The sequence below is a fragment of the Protopterus annectens genome, chromosome 9.part0 (genome assembly GCF_019279795.1).
Source record: "Protopterus annectens isolate FY-2018-M chromosome 9.part0, PAN1.0, whole genome shotgun sequence".
In the NCBI taxonomy this organism is placed as follows: Eukaryota; Metazoa; Chordata; order Ceratodontiformes; family Protopteridae; genus Protopterus; species Protopterus annectens.
Window position 1 is genome coordinate 129,691,926 of NC_056743.1, and position 20,246 is coordinate 129,712,171.

Here is a 20,246-nt window from a genome sequence, read left to right on the forward strand (position 1 = left end):
AAGTTCAAAGGTAGGGGGAGAGTTGGGTTTAGAGGCTGGGGTAGAGTGACTAACTTGTGTGGGTGGGGTATTTGGGAAGGACTTAGTTCAGCTATAGAGTTAGTAAAGAAGGAGTTGAATAGAGTGGCAATTTCTGGGTCAGTCTTAGTGGTGTCAGGGCAAGGGTTGTTTTTGGTGCCTGGGTTAAGGACTGAGTTGGAGTTCCAGAATTATTTGGGGTTTTTGGAGTGGTGGGCTTGGAGTTTTATATAGTGAGATTGTTTGTCTTTGATTATATATCTTTTAGTGAGGTTACGGAGTTGCTTATATTTAAGATGGGTTTCAGGATGTTTATTGTGCTGAGAAAGTTTTAGCATTTATCTCGTTGTTGCATAAGTTTTTTGGTTTCTATAGTTAGCCATGGCACATAGTTGGGTTTGACTCTTATGGTTCGTGGAGGGGCTTGGGTATTAAGTACATTTAGGAAAGTAGTGTTGAAGTAATCTATGGCATTATCTAGAGGAAGAGTTTTAGATTATTCCAGTTAGTTTGTTTGAGGGTGTTAGAGAAGGTTGTAGGGTTGAAGTTTGTAAGGCTATGAGTATGTATATATTGGTACTGGTGAGGGGAGGAGTGGGTTGCTCAGTGGATGAAAGCAGGCAGGTGGTCGCTAATAGAGTCAGGAAGGAAGCCCGAATCGAAGATGCTGTTATGGTGGGTAGCTAGGATCTAGTCCAGAGTGCATCCAGGAGGATTGATTTTATTGGGTCTGGTGATAGAGTTAGTAAATTGAGTAAAACTGAATAGATTGATAGATATGACAGGATTCTGATTGTTGATTTTTTCCAGTCTATGTTAACGTCACCTAGAATGTAGGTCTCTAGGTTAATATTAGTTGAGGCCCATTGGAGGATTCCTTCTAAAGTAGTGGTGTTGTTACCTGGGGCAATATAGAGGGATATGATGCAGATTATGATTATTCATTTGTAGCACACCTATTACAAGTTCGGCGTTGTTAAACTGAGGAGTGGGATTTGGGTATGCAATAATGGGGAGTATATTCGAGAATATCAAGGCTACCCCTCCACCTTTTCTGTTCAAGCAGTCATATCTAAGGGCTTGGAAACCAGGGGGTAGAATTTCTGAGTAAAAGATGTATGGTTTTAACCAAGTCTCAGAGACGGCTACAGTATCAGGTAGGTTCTGGTTAAGCCAGGCATGGAAAATAGTTGCTTTATTTCATAGACTCTGGGCATTGAGAATAACTAATTTCAGGCTTTTGAGGCTGATGGTTTTGGTTGTTTTTTGGGGATGGGGTTGTTAGTAGTACTAGGTCTGGGGTTTGGGTGTATATCACCTGCTAGAAATAGGTGGATGAAGAAAGAAGGTAGTAGATGATTTAGTTTTTGTTTTGAGTGTTGGGGATAATATGACAGAGATTTAGGGAAGTTGTATTTTGTTAAGGTGGGTAAGATCTTTGGTTTGAAGTTGTAGAGATGGTTGGGCTCTATTGATGAGGGTGATATGGTATGGAAGTGAGGTATTGTAAGGGTGAGATAGGGGCTGGGAGAGGTGCAGTGGGACAGGAAAGAAGGGGGAAGAGGAGTGGAGGAATAGGAGGTAGTATGGAGTAGTAGAATTAGAATAAACAAGGCGATAGAGGGGATGCAAAGGGTTTTTAGTAGTGCAGAATGCATAATGAGTTGGTATAAGTTTTTAAGATAGAGTAGAGAGGGAGATGTAATGTAGGTGAGATATGAGAGAGAATGACGAAGGGGGTGTGGAGTGTAGTATAGTGTATACTATAAGGGGAGTGGCTTTTAATTGCGGGGTGGAGGTGAGAAGAGGAGGGGTAGAGAGAGGAGGGCAGTGATTGGAGTAATGGATGAAGGGAGGAGACTACTGGATGGAATAAATGTAGGAGTAGTGGGAGCATGTGGGAATTGGGGGCAGGGTAGGGGAGCAGAGTGAGCTCGTAGGGCGAACGGAGCAGGTAGAGCCAAGAAGAGGAAAATCCTGCAAGAAAAACAATCTGTAATAGAGCCTTGGACAATGGCTGGTCCTGTTGTACAGAGGTAAGTGTCGAGCTAGGGGAAAACTAACGGCCTGGATAGCAGGCACAGAAAGTGACTGACTGGTTAGGTAACTGTAGATTTAGATCACTAGCTCTTGCTATGTAAATAAAGAAAGTAGGATAAGTGAAATACTATTTCTGGGGAGTGCTGACATCTAGTGGCGGAAATGGGGTAATAGCTGGTTGCTAAAAATTGGAATATACCTGTGGGATACAGGGAGCTTTACAGGAGGGGAGTGGGGGGTAAATGGCTGTGGAAGGCTGCAAGCACACACACGAGAGGTCAAGTTTACAGGAAGACAACTGTTATAGTCACAGTTCCAAAGTTTATTTAATCAACCTACACAGTAGGTTGCTGACTGAATTTCCAAAAGGCAGGTAGGTCACAGTATAACAAAATGGGCAGTTCAGGGCGTCCTTTAAGAGATGGCAGGAGAACTTTCTTTGCTGTTTAGTAACTGAGAGGGCACCTGAGGAGAATGGCTGTAATGAAAGAGAGAATAGAGTTAGACACTGTAAGAGGAGGGGGGGGGGGGAGTTCAGGACAGAAAGAGCGATGAGAGTATACTACTGAGAGGAGGGGGATGAGGGGGCAGGGATGAGAAAGAAGACAAGGAATAGTGAGGAAGGTAAAGAGCGGGGAAAATCAATAATGGTAGCAAGTGAAGGCACATTAACAAATGAGACAAACATTTACAGTATTAAAGACATTGCTAAGGAAAACTAACATTTATTCAGATAAATGCAGGATCCGGCCACTATGCAAACACAGAAATCAGCTGGAATAAAGCCACTGTTAGTAGTGCGCTGGAAAACTGAACACATCTTCAGAATATTGCAGGTTCCGGTTGTTATGCAAGCACAGCAAACCGGTGTATAAAGACATTATTGGTAACACGCTGGAGATAACTAGCTAAATTCATTTCCTTCTGCTGCTGCTGCCCCATGCCTTTGCTCTGCTTCTTTCTTGTGGTTGATATCTCTGCACTGTTCCTATAGTGGCTTCTGCTTTCCTGCCCCCTACCCATATTTTCTTCATATTCAATTTACTACATACCGTTCTGTACTATACTTTTCAGCCCGATACCCTTTGCTCAGCCTGTATCCCTCCTACACTCTGTCTTGCTGCCCCACTGACTGATTTGGCACAGGTAGTCCTCCTAACTTCCTGTCGTTTGTCTGCACATGCCCAAGTCGATTCCTAATATCGTAATTATGTGTTCCCTCACCTCACATTCTAGTGCATCTCCCAGTGTTCGCTACATACAGGTCCTCCCCATAAGTCCCATGGCCACACTACTGACACTTATCTGATGCAGTAGACTCCAGTCTCCTAATGTTCCTTCAGCCACTCACCCCCTTGGTTGCACTTGCTGCCCACTTTGTATTTTAGTTTTAAAACACAGTTGTAATATGGACTGTTTTACCTTAGTATATTGTTAGCCAAATGCACCATTTGACAGGCGTACATTTAATTGCATGTCAGTAGACCCTTCCGATGCTTCTTGAGCAAGGTCAAAACTTGTAATAGTGTGAACACCAAACTGTATCACAGAGTAACAGCTATTGATACATAAACCTTGTATGTTTAGTGCTATGAATCATAGAACTAGCAGCCAGTAGGTATGAGCAAGGCAGGTTTTGGAGGATGATTATTTTTTTTTTTTCCTAGGTGCTTTTTTGCCTTCTTGCTGGTCAACCCTCTCTTTAGTCCAATCCATTTCATTCCCTGCTAGGAGCAGTGCGACCATGGACTTGTGAAAGCCAATCAGGGGGCACTGTTATCCTGGGAGACATGAAGCTATTTTGCAGCATGATCAGCCAAGGATCAGAAGCCTTTCACACACTTGCTCCCTCAGTAGACTATTCCAGGTCAGCCCATGGAACTTGCAGGTGAGGGCCACAGTCATTTGCAGTCCTTGTTCTCCATTTCAGCCACTATTGCTGCTGATTCTCCTGGTCTGCCAAGGCTAAATCTAAAGCTGTCATTAAATCAGGTGGCTGGTGCTTTTCCAGTTTAGGCCTATCTACACCTCTCTGGCAGATGCAAGCACCTGCATCACATAGAGGGCCTCCTACATTTGTGCCTGCTGTTGCATGTTTCCACACATACACATGTCATTACTGGATTTGGAGCACCAAGTCCATATCCCTGTTTTCGTGTTTCGGTATTTATCATGGCATCTACTTGCATGTGGAAGACAGCCAACCAGACCATAAATCTCTCCCCTGAAAATTGGTGACCTGATGTAAGACAGTTATTCCCAGCTTTCCATGTGTGGTTTCTCCAGTGCCTGAGACATTATTCTGACTTGGGTTGACTAGGTCTTCTTCAAGTATTTATCTTTTTGTGCCATGGAACCGAGCCAGGATAGTCCCAAGTTTAATTACTTTAGGGAGTTGACAGATTTAGAACAGTTTACTTTAAGAATACAAGAACGCAACATTTCCTTTTTAAAATGAACTTTAAACGTTTGACTTTGTGGTGTCCCTAATTACACAAATAAGCTACATGAGATAGCTGTCCTCCCTAAATCTGCAGCTTATCAAGTAGCACTCAACTTCCTCCAACATGCACCTCAAACCCTGTCACTTAAAGTAAAAAAAAAAAAAAAAAAAAAAAAAAAAAAGGCAAATTATCAGAACGCATTTAAATTGACACTCGTGAGCTTACTACTTGCAGAATAGGTCAGTACCACTGTGTATGTTTTTAGACTGGATTTCTTGAACTTCGTTGACAGCAGGGCCTTTTTCTCTCAAGACCAGGTTTAGGAATTGTTTATTCTGAAGGACAGAGACTCTCACTGCAGCAGAGTCCAGGCATGCTCTTCTTCATGCATTAGGCCTAATGACAAGGTACATTTTTTTGATCCTTTGCATTCAGCTGCTAATATAACACTTCATTTAAAGATCTGTTGCCAGTGGCTACAGTCGCCGAGATTTCAAGCTTCATTTTATCACAATATCTTTGCCAGGGTAGCCTGGCTTGATAGACTTTCCTTGTTTCTTCAAGTCTTGGAGGATTGGATTATTCAAGTTCAAAGGTTTGCAATCCAAAGCCTTTATTGCTAGTTGGAGAAGGGAATGCGCATAAGCTCCCAGGAGGTGAGAGGAGACCCTTGTACCCTTCAGGCTGTAGAAGGTATGTATGTAAAATTTAGTGTTACGTTACCTTTGTTATGCTCAAATGTTGTTTGATGCTCAAAAGTACATTACTTAATTTGAAAATAATAATATAAGTGAACATCCTTCTAAAATAATGCTTTTCGATTTGAAATGTTGCAGTTCCATTTAATCTGATCTATGAAACCTCATTTTGCATTTTATTGTAACCATGACTGTAAAAATGAAAGCTGTGTAGGTTTTGAGTTCTGTAATTCATTTTACTATGTTTATTTGATAGCAAAAACATTATTACCAGCAAACACATACATGAAAAAAAGAAAAACGTATTTACAGTTTTCTAAATGCAGTGTGTCTTTTACTTATTAACTTTGAATACTTAAAAAAAAAAAGTGACACTTTGTAATATTTCTTCTAGTTAAGTACATACCCAGTTATCTCATCTCCTTGTTATCACATATTTATAACAAATGTTACCATTATATCTGCAGTGGACAACAATATATCCTCCTGTCCCTTTTTCCTGTCCACTTGCCCATCTCAAAGCAGGAACCTTCAGACTCCAGAAACACAGATGTTATTAACCAGCTCTTGTTATCTATGTTTGTCTAAGTACTCATGCAGATGAAGCCATTGTTTTAAATATTTACACCTAGGCTTGGCTAGTGTTGCTGCTTTTTGGCTGAATGTTGCATGCTCTGAGTTCTTTATGTTAAGCTGTATTTCATGTTTTAACATTTACCTATGTTTCCAGCGTACTGTGAATGTGGTATGAGTCTTTGTGCAATGTGTAAGGAATATGTTTTTTGTCACATATGCACATTGACAGCTGCAACAACATTTTCAAATAAAATTGAGGTAATTCAGCCAAGATATTAAAAAAAAAAAACTAGAACCACATGAAAAGGCTGAAAGACCAGTCCACATCACTGGCGGTGAAATATATCAGTAGTTAAAAACCTTTAACACGGTCAAGTGCTTTTGTCCCATAGGACTTCGTCAGAACTGCCGTACAAGTGAACTCTGTTCATTTCATGCATATTGTAAAAGGATACTTGTGACAAAATATATCCAATCAAATTCCAACAACTGAAGTCAAGTAAATTAATTGATAAAATACTGACTAATTGCAGTTGTGAGAATTGTAAAAAACACTGTTAAAATATATAAATTGTCTTAAAAAACTTAATTATACATTATAGAAATGACTACAAAACATAAAATCATAACTTAGAAGCATCTAATTTCAAAACTTTATTTAATGAAACATTGTCACTCAAACCAGAATATTCACTAGCATTTAACCTCAATTGCCATAATAGTTCATGGTATTCCAAGATGTGTTCCTATGGACATCCTTATGTCTGAAAAGGGCATTAGAATTGTGCTTTACTTTTATATCACAGTAACTTGTATTCTTTTTCTACATTTACGCTGTTTTTCCTATATAAAAACAAAAACATTACAGAATGCTAAATATACTACACCCTTGCTGTTATAATCATAATGGGAAGTGAATTTAAACTTGTAATTAATAAATGAATACTTTTTAAAAGAAATTCACTTCCTTCAGGGATATATTTACATTGTCCACAGGCCCCACATTTCTTGGTGTCTTTTGATTTCTTCTTATGATTCATGCAAAAGTGTGTGCCCATCTCAAGTTCATCTTTAATATTGACATGTCCAGAATAAAAAAAACAAGGTCTAGTGCCTAATTTTCTACACAGAAAACTGTCATGGGAAATTATATTCCATTTTTTATTTATAAGTAACAAAATAATTTGATTGTCCCTACCATACTTAATAAACATGCTATTTTCATATCCTGGTGTTACTTCTTTGCTATCATGATTACTATATTTGCATATCCTGCCTGTTCCAAGACTGACTTGATTTTTTTTTTATTGTCTTCCCAGTAAAATCTCCTCTCTAATATTAGTAAGCATATCTGTCGGATATCCTCTTGCTAGAAACATGTTGGAAAATATTTCCAACTCCTTAATTAAATCAGAATAATCCAAAATTATTCTTGATAACCGAACCATCTGACTTTTAACCAGACTTTTTTTGTTTAAACTGAAATGAAGATAACAGTTTGTGAAAGTTGGATATTGATTTAAATCTACCTGTGTCTAGATCTTTAGTTAATGAAATATTTAGATAATTGATGTTAACACTAGAATATTGATAGGTGAACTTTAAAAAACAGTAGTAGAATTAATGTAGGTTATAAAATTGATGAACTGTTCACGATCACTTTTTCAAATAATGCATGTATTATCTAAAAAACAAAACATGATGACTATATATTGAGAGTAAATAGAATTGAAAACAAACTTTTGTTCCAAGCACCATGTAACTGCTTCATCAAAAAGGGTGGCACATGCAGCACCCGTCACCACTCTGCTAATTTGTTGTATCCCCCTTCAAAGTAATTATAATTATTCTTCAAAATAATTTCCATAAAGGAAACATTAACATTGATGTCTCAGTGAAAAAAAATCGCAATTACAAAGAGCATCATTGAACCAATTCAAACCACTGTTGTGGGGGATACGGGAGTAAATGTCTAACATGTCTATGGTAACTCAACACCACCTAGGATGAAAAAGCTGTACCTTCACTTGCCTTAAAAATCCCACAAATCCTTGAGTATATAGGAATATTTAGATCTAAAGGGCTTAACTACTTTATCCAACTAAAGAGCTAGTGGATGAGTTCTGGATCCACTAGCTGCTACAATATGTCAAAATGGGGATGCTTAAATATTCTTGTGAATCTTTAGAATGCCAAATAGGCTAGGAACTACATGATATTCAGCATATAAAAACATTTGTAGTTTATTTATATCACCTTGAATCAGTTTTACTATTATCAATATTAATCTCATTCTTAGAAGTCCTAACATATTGATTATCTTTGTTGAGCAAGTGAAACATCCTACTAGAGTAATAAATGTTCATTACTAGACTTCCTCCTCCTTTATCATGTTTCATGATCCTTATGGTACCATTCATACTAAGTTCTTTCAGTAACCTACACTCCTCAATGGGCAGTTGTGAAATCGAAACTTAGGTTTTCAGGAAAAACTTCCTAATTTCTTGAATACACCCTTTCAAATAAAGATAAAGGATACAGAGGAGGTTGGTATTGCTCTTCCTGGTTAGGTTATTAATAAAATGTAAACTGTTATTATCTGAGGAGCCATATTTTCTAGAAAAATAATAAAGATAACTTCTCGACATAAATCTTAAAATTAATAATCAACTGACATATAGCAGAGGCTTATAAATAAAAACTGGAATATAATTTGCCATGATAGCTTTCTGTGTAGAAAAATAGGTACTAGACCTCAGTTTATTTATTCGAGACTTGCCAATAATTAAGAGAAACTTGAGAAGGGCACACACTTTTGTATGAATCATAACATGAAGAAATCAACAGCCACCAAGAAATGTAGAGCCTTTGGGCAGTGTAAATATCTTTGAAGGAAGTGGATTTCTTTTAAAATGCATTAATTACAACTTTAAATTCACTTCTCATTATTATTATAACAGCAAGGGTGTAGTATATTTAGTGTTCTGTATGTTTTTGTTTGCATACAGGAAAAAAAGAGCATAGATTTAGAAAAAGAACACAAAAACATTAATATGATATAAAAGTATAGTGCCCTTTTCAGACATAAAGTAGATTGTAACTTCAACACATTTTATTATTTCCCAGTACTAGAAAATGTTATTCAAAATGCTAGAGGTGGTCCCTGGGAGCACAGATTTGAATGTTGTGAACTATTATGGCAGTTGAGGTTAAATGCTAATGAATATCCTGGTTTGAATTACAATGTTTCTTTAAAAAATGTTTTGAAATTATGTGCTGCTAAGTTATGACTTTATGTTTTGTGGTCATTTGTATAATTTATAATGAAGTTTTTTTAATGTGATTTATAAATCAACAGTTTGTTTTTTTTTTTTTTACAATTTCACAAGTGTTAAGCAGTATTTTATCAATTAATTTACTTGATTTTCAGTTGCTGGAATTTGATTGGATACATTTTGTCACATGTACCCTTTTACAATATGCATAAATGAGTAGAATTTATTTGTACAGCAGCTCTGAAGAAGTCCTGTGGGTTAAAAGTGCTTAATTGTGTTAAAGGTTTTTAACTATTGATAAATTTTGCCTCCAGTGGTGTGGTCTGTCCACCTTTTCATTTGACTCAACAACATTTTCTTCTGCAAAATAGGTACTTATTTTCTTACTAGAAAAAAAAAAGTTAAAAGTGTATTTTAATTGTGTACAGAATTAAAGATTGTGACAACATTTAAGTGAAGAAACTTGCTTAGGCTTTAATATTATTTCTTGGGAACACAAAGTGATTGTACCAGATTACACAGTCATAAAAAAAAAATAATAACAATAATACAGATGGTACAGAACAGAACCAGAATATGTAGTAAAAAAATTAAAAGGGTCTAGTGTAATGCTAACAGTAGGGGAAGCTCCTTGGTGTTGTGGACAAATTTTCCTAAGTCAGTATGAATACCACCTCAGGTCTCCCCTAAAAAAAGGATGCTAGCCTTTTGGAACTAACCTGGTCAAGAAGAAAAAATAATAAGTAACAAGTCAGAAAATGTTGATTTTTTTTATATACTTTTTAGTTAATACAATCCATATATCTAAATTTTATGCATTTTAACAGGAAACTACATTCCTCATGGGAATAAAATTATGTTGTTTTCCATATTATTAGTGAACACTGATATTAATACTTATGCCTTCTGGGTAAGGAGGAAAGTATGTTTCGTAATTTGAAAACTATATAGATGATAAAAATTATTTGGTTACTCGATCTTTTTTTATGCATGGTGTGAAGACATTATTGTGATAAATCTGGTAGGTGACATCATTAGTAGCTATAATATTTTAGTCATTTGAAATCATGGGTTTGGTACTTAGTCCATGTACTTCTGTGTCTGAATTTTAACCTTTTTGCAGGAAATGACAAAAGTATTGGAAATTTTTCAGGTCCAGAAACTTCCACAGATACCTCACAAATGATTCCGACAACATCTTCTTTCATTTCGACTAAACACTATACAGATCATAGTGATAGCCTCCCAGGTAAATAAGAACATTATGTACTACAGTTATTCTTATGCTACATACTATTTGGGTTAGTCAAGGGATTATACCAGCTGTTCATGATAGCAATGCAAATGTTTCTCCTACTTCTGGATTATCATGCTATTAAAAAAGTACATTGTACTTATTCTTCTATAGTAATTTTTGTCTGTAGTTGCTCTATAATGAGCATCCAAAGTTTTCACAAAAACAATACATTTGTAGTACATGGAAAGCCTTAATTATGCTCCAGTATTGGGAAAAGACAAATGATTTAAGTGCTTCAGTAGTATGAGACCTGATCCTTACAATTATTAAGCACTCCCTAAGTGCTGTTAAGAGCACGTATCACACTAGGGAATGACAGTGCCATCCAAATAGTAGCAGGGTAAATCAAAACAGCTTCTTTTCTGCCTGATGTTTATTTCTGCAGTCTGTCCCTTATATAGTTTGAAAATCTTATCTTGATGGGTCTTAGTGTCTGACAGTGCTTGGAACCTTTGCATCTTTAAAATGGGTTTATTACCATAGGAGGTGAGGGACTCTATACTCAATATATTCAATATATGACTCTATATTCAATCCCAGAACTTGTCAATAAACACAGTGGTGGGATGGGGGTATATGGTCTAAGGTACAAAATTGGAAAATCGGTCAAAAATACCAACAGTAGAAGCAGTTCATTCATTAGCAGTCTTCAAACCTGTAATATTCTCAACAGATTGCAGTTGCTATCCTTTAGTACCCAAATTAATCTAATTCACTTCACATTTGCACACAATCAATTCTACTTAAATGACAGCTGCACCTTCCTTCGTTAGCTTCTTACTGTCCAGTAGCAGTCTCCATACACACACACACACACACACACACACACACACACACACACACACACACACACACACACACACACACACACACTCAAACACATACCAAGTTGGAAGACAAGGCACCTGGTGTGTATGTAACATTGACATTCTAAAGGTTGTGTCCAGAAACGGGAACACTGACTTAATTGAGGGTTCACAACATTCAAACATGGAAGATCAAAGCTTAATGTCAGCAGGAAAAATGATATCCCTGCTGCACAAAACATTAAAAAAACACAAGTCCATCTACCAGTGTTTTTGCAGGGAGGCAAGTACCCCATACCCCTAGCTAATTATGTATACCAACTCCAAGACTACACTGTCCATGAGAAAAGGGCATATTCCCCTATCCCATGGATTTTCAGTCACTAGTACCTATCTACTCACTTTCTTAAAGCACCAGCATGCTGTTTCTTCTGCCATAATGTTGCAGCCTTCCACGTTTCAGTTCATTGTGAACAGTCGATACTGCGCATTTGAGTTTCCAGTCTCATTCTTTAGAAAGTCTATGTTTGATCCATCAGTTTTCTGACAGGGACCTATACACGCACGCACACACGCACACACGCACACACGCACACACGCACACACACACACACACACACACACACACACACACACACACATATATATGATTGCATATATATGTACAGAAACAGCCATGTCACTTTCCAAGCATATCTTAAAGTGTGCCATAGTCATGCATTAGACTTCTTACACCGAGGTACTTAAAATGTTCCTGCCTAAATCACGAAGGCCTCCCAGATGAATATTTGATGTACAGAGTACTCTCTTTCAAAGTAACAGGCAAACAACAGACACAGACAGCAAAGAAAACACAACTACAAAAAGGTGTCAGTCTGCTAACAGGCCAAAGCAGTACATGTGGTGACATCTTAGTCATAGGTGGCATGCAAAGGTACCAGTCACCAGGGCTGCTTGAAGACAGAGTGATGGCTTACTACTCAGATACCATGATTTGCATGGTCACTATGACCCTCAGGTCCCTTCAGCCTAAGTACATATATGGTATGATCTTTGTACACATAGGAGTGAATGATTTGAGACATAAGTCCATGGGTCACATAAAGGGGGACATGATAGAACTTTCAGAATGCGTATATGAAACTGGTGTGAAACTAGTACTGAACAGTATCCTATCATCACTAGGAATGATGCCACAATGCAAACAAAACTAACTGACTTTTTTAGGCTTGGTTATTGATGTCAGTTTAAGGACATTCAGTACATATCAGCTTGAGAGGAAATTATCTCAAGCCTGGTCGCTTTGCTAGGGGTGGCTTGCACCTCTGTTCTCATGGCTTCCATATATTAGCCAGGCCCTTTTCCTTCTAAAGGTACCTTTGTTAGGCACGGTCAGTCTCCTCAAATTGCCCACATATCTAATCAAAATCAAAACTATATAAAAATTTCACTGTTCAATGCCAGATGCATAAACAAGAAGTTGCTGTCCTTACAGGCATTCTTAACTCCTTAAAATAAAGATGTGCAGGGATTACATGCCTACCACTGTTTTAGACCCCACATGGACAATGTCAGTGTTATTGGAAGGGACATGTCTATATTTCTACATTTTATCATTCATGCTTTAGAAACAGTTTCCCTTTCTGGGCAGTACTAATCTACTGACAGATTTACCTTTATCTGCATAGTTAACAATTTAGAGTTGTTAGATTTCTAACAACTTAGCGTTTCTCTTACAGAGTTCATCATTAATCAAAACTGTGCTACTAATTCCTATCCTCCTTTGACTGTCCTTCGTCTGAACCTACTTTACTTACCCTCCTGTACTCATGATCATCTCTTTTCTCTTCAGCTGATTTTCCTGTCAGCATCCTTTGTTTTCTTTAAAACTTTACACCTAAAATTTTAATTCATTACTTTTGTCTAGAATGTGTTGTCATGTACTAATTTGTTTGTATGTTATGTTATTTGTGTTATATTGTTATGTGATTTGTGTGATATGCAGCTGTTATACTACAGATTTTTCATCACTAAAATATATGACTGGAGAAAATAGGGCAGCTGCCGTAGGCCCAAGCTGTCAGAGGGTGCAGTCAGCAGATGCTGATGATGCAGAAGTACAGCACCAACATTTGTATTATGAATGTTCAAGAAAATCTTCAGTTTGTAAGAGCTTTTGAAAAGCTCCCCTTTTTGCTCCTAACCTTTGTGTTGAGGAGAGCACCAGATGTCCTAATTATGGTCCTGCATATGATAATATTGGCAAAACACTGAATTATACACCACATGTACAAAAATATTTTAGAATTAGATTTGTATTTCTATTGTATGTACTTGCATAATGTTATGAATTTTGCATTTGATTTCTTTTGTGTTTTCCTAGCTACTGTCTCAAATTAGTCATTGGCCAGTAAGGCCAAAGAGGTTAACAAGTGCATACATTTAAATACTTGGGATCAACAGTTCAGAGTAATGGTGAGTGTGGAAGAGAGGTGAAGAAGAGAGTACAGGCAGGGTGGAATGGGTGGAGAAGAGTGTCAGGAGTGATTTGTCACAGACGAGTACCAGTAAGAGTGAAAGGGAAGGTCTACAAGAGAGTAGTGAGACCAGATATGTTATATGGGTTGGAGACAGTGGCATTGACAAAAAAACTGGAGTCACAGCTGGATGTGGCAGAGTTAAAGATGTTAAGATTTGCACTGGGTGTGACAAGGATGGACAGGATTAGGAATCAGTATATTAGGGGGTTGGCTCAGGTTGGATGGTTTGGAGATAAGTCAGAGAGGCGAGATTGCATTGGTTTGGACGTGCTGAGGAGGGATGCTGGGTATATTGGGAAAAGGATGCTAAGGATGGAGCTGCCAGGTAAGAGGAAAAGAGAAAGGCCTTAAGATAAGGTTTATGGATGTGGTGAGAGAGGACATGCAGATGGTTGGTGTGACAGAGCAAGATGCAGAGGACAGGAAGAAATGGAAACAGATGATCTACTGTGGTGACCCCTACCGGGAACAGCCGAAAGAAAAAAAAAAATATATATATATATATATATATATATATATATATATATATATATATATATATATATATATATATATATATATATAGCTGCAGTACATGTGATGGAATGTTTCTTGGTCAAGTCACAGAATATCAACCAAAAAAATTGAATCACAAAACATTGGCCACAAACAGTGAAGGCAACAACAGGGTGAGGAAAATGGTCCTGCCCAAGCTACCCCCCCCAAGCAGAAGTCATTTGTATTGTTTTTAGCTTTAATGTCTTTTGATCAGTGTTGCATGAATTGCTCAACAATTGATATTTGTTTACAGAGTCATACATACATGTATGCATTGAGATTAATTAATACATATATAACTAATGTAAGGTAAATTCACTGCCAAATATTATCACTTATATAAATAAGCTAATGATATCCTTAGTTACCTCAGACTCCATCTTTAGTGATCTGCCTAGGATATAGGCTGTGAAATCCATTGAAGCTTCACAAGCTGGCCATGGACGCATTTGCTTAAACTGTATGGGTACAGAACACTTAACTTAATAAAGGATGCGGAGGGAGACATTTTTGTGATGCTTGATATTTATTCTTGTTTCCTATTACCAGACGGCAATTGAACAGCAGAAGTTATTAACAGAAACTAGAAGTTGCTCTTGTCTTTCTCCTTATCATACTAGGTGAAGTGTTATTTGGGGAGCAGTGGTTTCTGGGGCAGAATGAGTGCAAAACAGTAGTAATCTCTAGCAGGTAGTGTTTTTTAGTAAGTCCACTTACTGGAAAACATTTTTTTCATGAAAAGTAGCACTTCATGGCGTAGTTTATTTTTCATCTGCTGTGCACTGAGGTTGCATTTCAATACAGTACTTGGTTTTATAGTATGTATTTCATTACAAGTCTTGGATTTATAGTGTGTTTAGGTCAATGCTGTTTCTCAGGTTACTCTCTTTTTCTCTGAAGATAATTTGCTTTTAATAGATATTTTTTTTTTAATCCTAGCAGCCAGGACAGAGGAGAGTATGTATTCCTCACCACTGTGATATGTCATTTTGGGACTATATCACATAGTCGAAGTTTTATAACTTCAAACACGAAATGTATTAACCATTCCATTAGAAGTTACAAAACTTCGACTATGAATAACAAAAAAAAAAAAAAGGAAAAACAAAATAAACTGTTTTAAGCAGGGGGCAAGCCCCCCGGCACCTCCACACCCCCGCTACTTAAATATACCAACTCCGAGACTGCACCTCATTCAACAGAATGGAAACCTCCCATTACGGAGATTTCCATTGAAACGCTCAAACTTGTACAAGTTCGAACTTGTGGTTTCGACCATATAAGGTTCGAACTTGTACAAGTTTGACTGTGATAGGAACCTGTTTTTTGGACTTTGTAGCTTGAAGCACACTTTATCTCACTATTTTGGTGTGATACAAACTCATAGTCTTATGGCTTCCATATACTGAGCAAGTACAGGTGTCTCTTAGATTAAAATAGACGTACTTAAATGACTCGGGCCATATAGGGAATGTAACTTGACTTAAACACTAGTGCAGACTGATTGTATTTTAGGTTGTAAAGTGTAACTTAAAAGATCTTTCCGGTACAGTGGCAAATAGTAAAGTTCATCGCACACAGGATTAACCTCACCATCTTCCACCTCCGCCCCTTGCCTATTTCAGCTGTAAAAAACCTCACAAAAAACTGACAGCATGCAACACCTTCATTTTTTTCTGTCTCCAGTGGCATTGACTTCATGTGTCATGAAATGAAAGGGGGATTCTTTGCTTCGGTGCTTGTTTCAGAGCCCAGCGTGTAGGCAAAAGTCTTATGTACTCTGCCTAGTTTTAGTCTCCATTTGGGTGTGGCACTGATGTTGGCAGAAATATATGGGTCTTCTCCCTGAAGACATGTCCTTTGGGGATACCATGAGCCTAACGAAACAGCATTTCTGACTGTGCCATTGGAAGAGGTGGGTAAAGGAAATATCACTTTCACCAAAACAGTACCTTCTGCCACTCTAGTGGCATAGAGTGATCAATCTCTGACCACAGCCAAGATGACCAGGGTTTGATTAGTGTCTTGGGTGACTAACAGAATGCCAGAGAGGGATGGGGGATGCCCATCCCAGAATGTCAGGTGGTCATGTGGGCTTTCCCTTTGATATCCCTGGTTAAGGCTAGAGTTTGTGCAAGGTAGGGCAGTGTCTAAGAGGTGATTAGGGTGGGAGCAAGGCTGAACTTCCACAGAGATAGGGCAAAAAAAACGCATGCTTCCATTGTGTGCCTGACCCCATGATGCAACTACACAATTAAAGGGAGGGAGGGGAGTCAAGGGTAAGCTTTAAAGTAAACTCCCCCACAGATGTAGGACAGCACTGCCCCCCAGAACATCCTTAGACTCCACACTGGCCCCTGGTAAAGAATCAGTGATAGTTCAGGAGTCCCATTTGAAGAATTAGTGTTTGTCATGGGTTAGGAAGAGTGACATGTAGACGTAGTTTTGGACATGGGGCACTGTAGATTGCTGTCAGAATGAAGCAAGTCTGCAAGAGCATGTCCACCCCACTCCCCTGAAAAAAACAGTACCTTTTGATGATGGTCATGGTAAAAGCCAAGCTCATACCTGTACTCTTAGTTATCTGGGTGTTTGAGAATGCATTTCAGAACATAGTTAGAGCCTGATTTACTGTTCTCTTAGTTATCCGGGTGTTTGAGAATGCATTTCAGAACATAGTTAGAGCCTGACTTACTGTACTCTTAGTTATGCGGGTGTTTGGGAATGCATTTCAGAACATAGTTAGAGCCTGATTTACTGTTCTCTTAGTTATGCGGGTGTTTGAGAATGCATTTCAGAACATAGTTAGAGCCTGACTTACTGTTCTCTTAGTTATCTGGGTGTTTGAGAATGCATTTCAGAACATAGTTAGAGCCTGATTTACTGTTCTCTTAGTTATCCGGGTGTTTGAGAATGCATTTCAGAACATAGTTAGAGCCTGACTTACTGTTCTCTTAGTTATGCGGGTGTTTGGGAATGCATTTCAGAACATAGTTAGAGCCTGACTTACTGTTCTCTTAGTTATCCGGGTGTTTGAGAATGCATTTCAGAACATAGTCAGAGCCTGACTTACTGTTCTCTTAGTTATCCGGATGTTTGAGAATGCATTTCAGAACATAGTCAGAGCCTGACTTACTGTTCTCTTTGCCATTGAAGGCTGACCATGTCTGTAGGCTTCTAGAAAAGTATTAATACCTGTGTAAAAATCATGTTGCACATCTCAAAGTGTTCTCTTGACTGGAGCTAAGGAACTCAGTTACCTACGATTTGGCATCCTTCCCAATGACTGGGAGAGCAGGATGACAGAGGGTTTTGTAAAAACATGTCTACTACATCCACCTGTGAGATCATGGCTGTTAACAGAGACAAATGATCCATTTACCAAGAGAATGGAATCTGATATTAGGGATATGATCAAGAATAAATTATTAGACCTTCAGAGGTAGACATTCCATGCTTCTTCGGACTGTAGATGTGTTAAGTAAGCAGGCTATCAATTGCAGATATGACATAGTGGATGCTGCCATGGAAGGGGGCAGCCATATACCCAGTCATTTGAAGCCATATATTGTTATGAATTCAGACACCCTCTGATGACATTAAAATGCAGTCGTATAAGGATGAGTTCTTTGACCTTCTTTCCTATCCATGACATGGGAGTTCATTCTAACCTATGTGGATATTCCCAATAAAGCTAGAGATAATGATAAACTAGTCTCTTCCTTATTTCTACGCTTGTCTAAAGCTTTCAACACAGTTAGTTACAGCAACCTTCTTCAAATGTCCTCACTAGGTCTCTATCAGCCCATCCTTCTGTGGATCAAGAGCTACCTGTCCTATCAGTCAGTAGAATGGCCCTGTACACACTCTCCTTACCTCACAGTCACCACTGGTGTACCATAAGGTTCTATACTTGGTCCCCTTCTCTTCAACATTTTCACCAACACGCTCTGTACTTCCCCACAACAGGCCATCCTAATACAACATACAGATGATCCCACTCTCATTTGCACATCTGACAACATGGTACACCTCCACAAAAATTACTCGGGAAGCTTTAGCAGCGACCGAAACATGGCTTTGTAACTCACAAGTCATGCTCAACCTAAAACAGACTACTACTATTTTCTCTAAATCACTCTTTCATGAAAAAACTAAATTTAAAGTCCTCTCTTTTGATAATACAACCAATGAAGTCGCTTCTCATAGCAAACTGTTAGGGTGATAGTGGATGATAATCTTCTATTCGACCTGCATATACAAAATTGCATAAGAAAAACTCATCAAAAACTAGGGATGCTTTACAAAGCCAAAAACGTTCTCACTGATGCAACTAAAATTAAATTTGTCACTACTTATCTCCTCATGACTCTTCCTTATGGTGCTCCCAGCCTTACTAACCTACAGACTTCACAAAAACTGAAACCTGATCAGTGCTATTAACAAAGATGTTAAATTTACAGCACATGCCCCATTGAAAATCCACTCCTGTATAGCACTTCTTCTTCTTCTTTTGGCTTTTCCCAGTTAGGGGTCGCCACAGCAGATCATCTTGTCTGCTCATGATTGGCAGTGGAGTTTTAAGGTGTCGAGTTGCCAGCCCAGCACTCAACCTTCCACAGAAGGCGCACACACTCACACCTAGGGCCAATTTAGAGCGTCTACTCCACCTACTGCATGTCTTTGGGATGTGGGAGGAAACCAGAGCACCCGGAGGAAACCCACGCGACCACAGGGAGGACATGCAGACTCTGCACAGAAGGCACCCTGGCCGTGAATCGAACCGGAGAACCTCTTGCTGTGAGGTGGCGCCGCTAACCGCTGCACCACTGTGGCTGAAAAGCCTAAATTGGTTAGAACTGCCACATCAACTAGCACACACACAACTTTTTACAGCCTATAAAATTGTCCAGCATCCGTCTGCCTGTCCAGCACTAAAAAAAACATTCAACATAACTATGTTCCCAGTCGGTTGTTGTGATCCAGTGACCAAAAACTTGTTTGTCTATAAACCTAGCAAATCTGCTAGGTATTATATATACTATTACAAAGTTGCTAAGGCCTGGAACTCCTTACCTATATCCATCAGGTCTATACCCACCCTCCCATCTTTCAAAACCACTCTGAAAGACTTTCTAGTTAAAATCTGGCTCTGTTCATGCTCAAAACCTGGATAACCTGCATTATCCCTAAATGTGAACAAGTACCTTTTCATTCCTTATACCTCCTTACTCTCCCTTCTTCACTTACTTCCTTACTGCTATCGAATTCTCTTTTCTGACTTTCTCTCTAAATATACTATAAGCCTGTTTTTCCTTTACATGGTATTGCATTTCCTGTTTGTATTACACTAACTTACCTTTAGCTTCTCTGCAACCTGTCTAAAATAAATGATTGCCATATTCCTTGTATTGATTCTTAACCGATGTTTTTATACTGTCTAATTTGTTATAATTGTTTAAACTGCATTTATTTTGTTTTATTTTTGAAGATAGTAAAATTATTGTTCTTAAAATGTTTTGTAATAATTCGGAGCTTTTCTCCCTGAGCCTTCCCTGAAAACGGGCTTCTACCCAGTCGGACTTTCCCAGTAATCAAATGTCCATAAATAAATAAATAAAGTGATATATTTAAAAATCCTTAAGAGAGGGAAGGCAATCACTAAGCATTTTTTCAACCATCTGTCCCTAGATGCAGCAGGAACTACTAAACCAAACAGTGGTATTTTACATGAAGTACATAAGGGCTGAGCAGTACACTCTGAAAAAGGATCTTTGAAAAAAGGCGGCAGTGAGGATTTAGGATAGACAGCAAGAGTACTTGTAGTATTGTGTATGTTATCTCATTTCCTACTTCCCAACTAGCCCCCCCTCACACCTTCTTGTCAGGAGATTGTCCTTTTGCTTGTAACATTATTTTTGCCTGACCTCTGACTTTTGGGTAAGAGAGAGCATTTTCAGGTTGTTAGTTACAGTTCAGGGAGTTTCCTTTGTCAATCATGTCCCCACTTATTCA

The 20,246-nt window shown here is 38.3% G+C and overlaps 1 protein-coding gene across 2 annotated transcripts in view; it reads left to right on the forward strand.

Moving 5' to 3' along the window:
• The window catches only part of CD44 (CD44 molecule (Indian blood group)), a 284,952-nt gene that overhangs the window by 235,244 nt on the left and 29,462 nt on the right, over positions 1–20,246 (forward strand). The window contains exon 6 of one of the 2 annotated variants that reach the window (XM_044082648.1): positions 10,205–10,300. The exons of the other annotated variant lie outside the window; for it this stretch is intronic. Coding sequence (XP_043938583.1) covers positions 10,205–10,300 — 96 coding nt within the window. The remainder of the gene's footprint in view (positions 1–10,204; positions 10,301–20,246) is intronic. 2 annotated transcript variants of the gene reach the window in all.